A 7,230-nucleotide genomic window follows, 5' to 3' on the forward strand; every position below is an offset into this window, starting at 1 on the left:
CTTTAATCAATGGCTAGCTTGCCTGATAAGTCTTATTGTACTGAGTAAGGGGGGGTGGGAACGCGGATGGCAACACCGTTGTCAGATAGTTCATCGCATCCTTCTTATTGGGAATGCCACGAAACTCAGGGAAAAAGTTGCCGAGGGCAACGGCAAACACACCTGCCCACGACCCCCGCTCGTGCATTCCAACTCCGAGAATCCCTTCGCTTTTATAAGGAAGGACCACAAAACATAAGCTCACATGAGACAAATACTATACATTCATCTCAACAAGTTCCAACATGATGAGAGAAAAGCTGCCGATGAGGTCACGTCTATTGTTTCTTCTGCCGTGCTTTTTTATTTTTTTATTTCACATGAATCCAGGGTTTCGTTTTGATGAACACCTTCTGAAATGTGAAGAGCTACTTGCATTACTCAGTTTTAATATGATTGCTTATTGAATATTTAGGGATTTTTGTCTGCTATTCAACAACAATGTTGACATTTCATAGAATATGTCCACTTGTCTACCAGGTGTGCATTACCCAAAACTAAGTTTGACATATTTTTTTCAAACAACGAATGCAGTGAAAAGAATGTGAAAGGAATCTAGGAATTCATTAAATATTTAAAGTTTATTGCAAACTTAGACTTTGCACCTAAATACTTCTTCGAGTAAATGAAACGGCAATACAACGCAATTAAAAAACAAAATGTCATGCATTCTGGATCATTACAAAAATCTTGAAAATATTGCAAGCTTTTTTTTCTTTTATATTGTTGATTATTATACAGCTTAAGAAAAAAAAAAAAAATCCTATCTAAATTTTAATTTTTATTTCCAAAAAGATTTATAACAGCTGAGTGTTTGTCGAATGCATGACATTTTGTTTTTTTAATTGCATTACAACTATATCTCACCCCAACTGCCTGACATTGTTGAAGACTTGTGCGTAAGATCTATTCCAATTTGAGTCGAGATGACGACCAGCACTGAATGCAACACAGTGCTGCTCTCACATTCTCTGTCTACTTGCCACATTACAGCCACATTGTTCAAAACGTCTCACATCACAGCCACAAAGCCAATGCACGTGATGCTCTGCATCAAGCCTCTCCTATCCTCTCACCCATGGACCCCACACTGCTGCAGCCTTTGGCCAACTGGGCTTTACCGGGCCGAGACAACACCAGCATCAGAGGCAGGTGACCCCCTCGGTCTGCCTCTCTTCTTCTTCTAGTTTAACTATGGCTCAATGCAACACAGGAAATAAACCCTAATTGTAATACCAAGGTAGTGTCACATCAGGGACTATCACAGGCAAGACCAGTGAGAACTCAGCAACACAATCAATAGACAACAGGATGCATATTGGTCATCAGCTGTGACAAAGACACAACAGTGCACTTCACTGTTATTACTTATTCTCTCTCCAAGTCCCATCATTTGTTCTCTGTTTGTTCCTAATCCTGGTTCTCAAACAGTCAATGCTCCAATCAGTCTCACTGCGTGGGTATTCAGAACACAGCCTCAACATTTGCATCTGTAACCACACAGCAGCTGGATATATCTGTGCAGGCAGCATGCTGAACACCCTGTTCCCCTTTTCACGCAGACGTCAAGAGATAGACATCTCCCAGTAAGCGCTGCTGCTGCTGCAGGGGACGCACTCTTAAAGTTGTCATTGTGTTTGGAGTGACGCCTGCGGGATTGGGAATGCGCTCCTGGCTGCTCCTACCATGTGTAGGAAGTGTTTGTTTCATGAAACGGTGACACATGCAAACATCGTCTGATCTTAAGAGTGAAAAGTAACCAACCTTGACAGGGGAGCTCCTGATGGCTACGGGCAGCTCTCTGATTGCGCTGCCCGGGGGAGTTGCGGATATCCCGGCTGCGTAGCCCTGCAGCGAGCCCCCGGCTAGGGACTGCCTGCCGCCGGCTCCCACTCCTCCTCCTCCTCCGCTCCCCCGCTGGGGCCGCTGCTTAATGCCGTCCAGGAGGCGAACCAGGAGGATGTTCGCCGGCAGGTCGTCCACCCCGCAGTCCACCAGGATGCGACACTCCGGGCAGCGCAGCTCGTTCCGGGAGCTGAGGATGTTTTCCAGGCAGCGGCGGCAGAAGGTGTGCTGGCACGGCAGCACCTTGGCCGTGGTGTCCAGGCGCTCCAGGCACACCGAGCACTCCAGGAGATCCAGCAGAGACGAAGACTCGTCCATGTCCGCGGAGAGGGTGAGCATCTGGGCTTCGGTGTCAGTGGGGGTGCCGCGGCGACTGGCTCGTGTACCGTGGAAATGAACCGGGGGCACAGCACATTCTGGAAGGCAGCCAACGGACACCCCGCGACAGAGTCCCCGCGCGCGCGATGCACAAACCAATGTGTTGTGAATGTTCTCCGCTGTTCCGTGTAGGCTTCCTCGAGATGATTACCTCAACGTGTTTCTGTCTGTCTCTGTCTGTCTCTCTCTCTCTCTCTCTCTCTCTCTCTCTCTCTCTCTCTCTCTCTCTCTCTCTCTCTCTCTCTCTCTCTGTGTGTGTGTCTCCAGCAGCTGTGCAGAAAGCGGTGAGGTCACGCTCTCATCATCATCATCCGCGCGCCGATCAAGAATTGCGGCGCGCGCTCACGCTCTAGAGCCAGATTGACAGCCTACAGACTAGAAGAAAGAAAGCGAGTGAGAGAGAGGGAGAGAGAGAGAGATAGAGAGAGAAAGAGAGAGAGACCCTGCCAACACAGAATAGACAGACATGCCCACAGCCGCTGAATTGTCTTCTCTCTTTCTCTCTCTTCACAAACTCTTCTTACGGTGTTCTAATGTCAATATGAAGATTACGTTTTGAGAGATGTGACCCAGATTTGAGCAACATGGGACACATATAATGGTGGCGCTTGCTCGGTTTAGTTCGCCTTCTGTGAAGAGCCGATAGTATCAAATGTAAACTGAGTTGGAATCGATGCGCACAGGCGCGTTTCCTCAGCCACTACCTCCAGCTAAAAAACAGGGCTTTGGGAAATACATGTATTTAGTGACCTCTGGTGGACATTTACTGATCTTGTTTCCCCAAAAACATTGCCTATAGACTAGAGTCTAGACCATCATGTAGACTACTAAGACTACAAAACACAGTATACATTGTAAGCAATAACGTATTTATAGATAAACTCCAGGACTGTTTTTAAAATCAAATGCTGGTGTCCTGTGCTATATGATGGACCCAACTCACTTCAAGGAGAAGTAAATGTGTGTGTATGTCTGTGTGTGTGTGTGTGTGTGTGTGTGTTCAACACACACACACACACAACTGTGTTGTTTCTCAGCCATGACTACAGACTTGCTTTGCCTGTCCACCTGTTCAGACCTGCTCCTCTTTCAGCCTTAAAGGTGTAGGGAGTAATTGAGCCATATGTGTGTGTATGTTTGTCCCTGTGGTTGTGTATGCATGTGTGTGTGTGTGTGTGTGTGTGTGTTTGACACAGTGACGCCTTCCTGGGTGATGGGTAGACTCACTATTTACCACCCATGAGGAAAAGCAGAGGGCGGACTGCTTAGGCATACAATGAGGAAGAGAGCGTGTGTGTATGTGTGTGTGTGTGTGTGTGTGTGTGTGTGTGTGCGTGATACTGAAAACAGTGTATGCTGTATTTTTTTGACAACAGTGTACCTAATTCACAAATGTTTTGTTATTTTATTTTGGAATGAAAATATTACGCTATAACAGATTCTGTATGTCGTTCTAGAGACTAGATGACCTGTTCAGCCAATGACAGTTGAAACGCATGTAGTATAATAAAATAAAGCCATGTGAATAAACTAAATTGAGACTGAAGCGCTGAATAATTTACTCCTTCAGTCCCTGTTTATGGTCGTATGCGTTTGTACAGCGATACACAAATCAAACCGGCACAAATTGAATATTTATCGGTTGGAAATGGAACCAGAAGAGGAAAAAAAAAACTTCTAAAAATCAAGTTATGGTTAAGTCTTTTGCAGCATTAATGACTTGAAGATGTGTTGTGCTTTTTCAGAAGCTCCTCTTACATTTCATCAACAAAGACCTGCCATTCCTCACAGGTTTCCACTAAAAACATTTGTGTTGTTGTTGTTGTCAAGCCCGGATGTTGAATGCTTCATTGTCGCAGCAGCCCCAAAGTGCTGGCAACAAGCCCTAATTCATGGTCTCCCTCTCTTTCTCTCTCTCTCTCTCTCTTTATCATACCCACTCATGTCTCATGCCCAGCGTGTTTCATCTGCTTAATACAATTCTCCACAGCCAATGATTCAGAATTAGAGGAGAACTGTAGGGAGATGTGAACAAAAAATGATTATTGGATGAAAATCCCCTCAATCCTTTTAAGCAGCGTACTCATGGCTCCCTGCAGGACGCAGTGCTGTCAATAACAAACAAACGGCGGATGCCGTTAACCAATAGACGGGTCAATTAGGGATGGTAATGAGCCTTTTGTAGATATAAGGGCTAAACAGCTCTTTGAGATGCCATTAAAATTGACGTGTCCAATTTTGACACTTGCACACCATTTGTTTGACGTAAATTCAAAGGCTGTCACGCACATATTTATTTGTACGTACTGCCCTAACATGTTGTAATGTTGTAATTCTCTGTTTTGATATATAAAACAGCATGTCCATGTCCAGAATATGTGGATATGAACACCGACTGGCACATTATGACACGCTAAGCGGTCCTTGTGAGGGCAATTTCCTCCCTCAGAATTTTAATATTGCATTTTTGTTCTCCCTTGCTAAGGGTTGGGTCAGCAAACGATGGCCAGTTTTCTTAAGACTTGGCGAGGTAAGTTAGTAAGGCCTCTTATGTGTTTCCAACGGGCTTTCATTGCTTTATACTCTGTTTTATTATGCTGAATACTGTACTGCAATATCTGCAATAAAAAACTTAATTATTTTATAATTGAATGTTGTCCCTTGGGAAATCCTTGTGATGATGAGATATGAAAATAAACTTGAGTTGACCTGATACTGCATGCACAGTGGCTTTGTTTGTCATTGTACTTCTTTTTCTTCTTCTGGGTCAACCTATAGTTTTACCTTCAGGGTTCACCAAAGTTTCATACGCTCCTATCTTGTCTTCGTCTTTATCAATAATAATTATTTTGAATACTCTCTCTGCAAACACAAGCGTTCTCCAACTGTCTGCTCTGGATGAAAAGATTGCCCGAGACGATCAAATGTAATGAATGTATACTTTGAGTGTGTGTGTGTGTGTGTGTGTGTGTGTGCGTGTGGGTCTTCTCTATGTACCTATATCATCCACCTCTCTCCCATCGACCAATGTCCTTCGTCCATGCAAATGTAGGTTAGCTGACACTGCAGTTACCATGGCAACCGGCTCTTTGCTTTGTTGTTGAACAGTAGTTAGATAATGTGAGTGTGTTCTCACATACAATGTGCATGAGGGGAAACTAACAGGGGTGCTAACAAGGTCACAGAGCATGTGTGTGTTCTTCAGGAAAAAGTACAACAACAAAAACTACAGTTTAAATATCATTATATTTCAGCTCAGGTTACACCAAAATAATTGCTCAATATGATCTTTAATTTCTATATAGTTAGTAATGTAGACATGCTATTTTAATGGCCTTAGTTTGTATGGCCTTAGCTAATATGGTGAATCGGAAGTATCGGGAGAAAATTATCAATATCAAATATCAATATCAAAAGGATGAAATATCAATAGCATTCATTTCATCCTTGAAAAGTTCAAAACAGGGAGAGCACATTTTCAATTTCTTTTTTCAGGGTTTGAGTATCCTTGGGGCAAATGAAAAGCATAAGTAAGTTTTCTTTTAAAGATGTTGCAAATGTAAGTTACCCAAACTTCATTACACCGAACAGCAAATTCGGCCTCCGCTGACTGCGATCTTCTCTGAGCTACAGCACTTTGATGTGGTGCTGAGGGAGGGTCACACCAGGGCATGCAGGCTGTGGCAGCTGCTGTACGACCGGATCTTAAGAACTCTGATCTCCAACATGAATGCATGTTGACCAAAGAGACTCATGATACTGCTTATGCATGGACCAAATAACCATAACTCCAAATCGTATTTGTCCAGCACATATTAATATAAAGAGAGCCTCACATAAATAGATAAAAAGGGAAGGCAGTACCTGAAGAAAATATATTGGGAAAAGTCAAAGATACACAGACATGCTTATGTTTACTGTTTTAAGAAAATAAAGGCTAATTCAATGCACGTGTCAAAATATGAATAAGGTCCAAAGGATATAAAACAACACATGAGTGATCATTACATTTCCCTTTTCTATCATGAATAGATTTTTTTTTTTCATTATCTGATGTACAGTATTTGTTATTTACCCATATACATATTGTTTGTTTCTTTAGTGCATTCCTTCTAATTAATGCTGCACCAGCCAGTATGTCAAAAATATGTAATCATATACTATTTTATAGCTTTATCAAATAATCCCTTATCTCATCATATCTCATCTTGTTTAATCTTTTTTCGCCACCTCATGTATCTCAGTCTGCTTCATATGATTCACTTGCATTGGTTCTTCTGTTACAACATCCATCATAGTTTAAACAGGTTCTGCTTAATATGTGTTTTTGTCCGGTCTGTGACAGAGCAGTCATCATTCTCTCAGCAGAACTCATCAGTCTTCTTGTTATCCTGTCCTCATCCTCTCTTTATCCTCTCTTCTCATTTAATCTCTTCTCCTCTCATCCTCCTTTTCAGTCAGGAAGCCCCTGGATTGACATCAATGAGCCGCTCAAAGAAAGAGGGAGACAGTGAGGTGGCGAGAGAGAGAGAGAAGAAAGAAGAGAGAGAAGAGGATGGAGATATAGAGGAGACATACCGAGAGAGGGATAGTGAACGTGAAAGAGCGAAGAGGGGGTAACCAAGTGGGAGAAAGACGATGGAGATACAGAGAAAAAAAGAAAAATAGTGACAGGGAGAGAGTAATTACAGGACTCCCAGTGTTTTCAAAGCCCCTCTTTTATCTCACCCTTCCTGTGGCTGTGAAAAGGAGAAGCAAAGGGAAGAAGGAGGAGGAGGAGGAAGTAGAACTAAAGTCCAAGCTTTAGTCCAACTCAGACGACAGGCACCAGTCATCCATGTCACACAACCAAGGCACACACATGCGCACACACACACACACACACACACACACACACACACACACACACACACACACACACACACACACACACACACACATGTATAGCTTCTATTTTAGAAACAATTT

At 43.1% G+C, this 7,230-nt stretch overlaps 1 protein-coding gene across 2 annotated transcripts in view; it reads right to left on the minus strand.

Annotated features, from left to right (window-relative positions):
* Positions 1-2,298, minus strand: part of LOC130208817 (E3 ubiquitin-protein ligase SH3RF3-like) — a 78,957-nt gene extending 76,659 nt beyond the window's left edge. For both annotated transcript variants that reach the window (XM_056438171.1, XM_056438163.1), the window contains exon 1: positions 1,804-2,298. In XM_056438171.1, the coding sequence (XP_056294146.1) occupies positions 1,804-2,223 (420 nt within the window). In that variant the 5' untranslated portion in view covers positions 2,224-2,298. The remainder of the gene's footprint in view (positions 1-1,803) is intronic.
* Positions 2,299-7,230: the final 4,932 nt, after the last annotated feature.

This window comes from Pseudoliparis swirei, chromosome 2, assembly GCF_029220125.1.
Source record: "Pseudoliparis swirei isolate HS2019 ecotype Mariana Trench chromosome 2, NWPU_hadal_v1, whole genome shotgun sequence".
Lineage (NCBI taxonomy): Eukaryota > Metazoa > Chordata > Actinopteri > Perciformes > Liparidae > Pseudoliparis > Pseudoliparis swirei.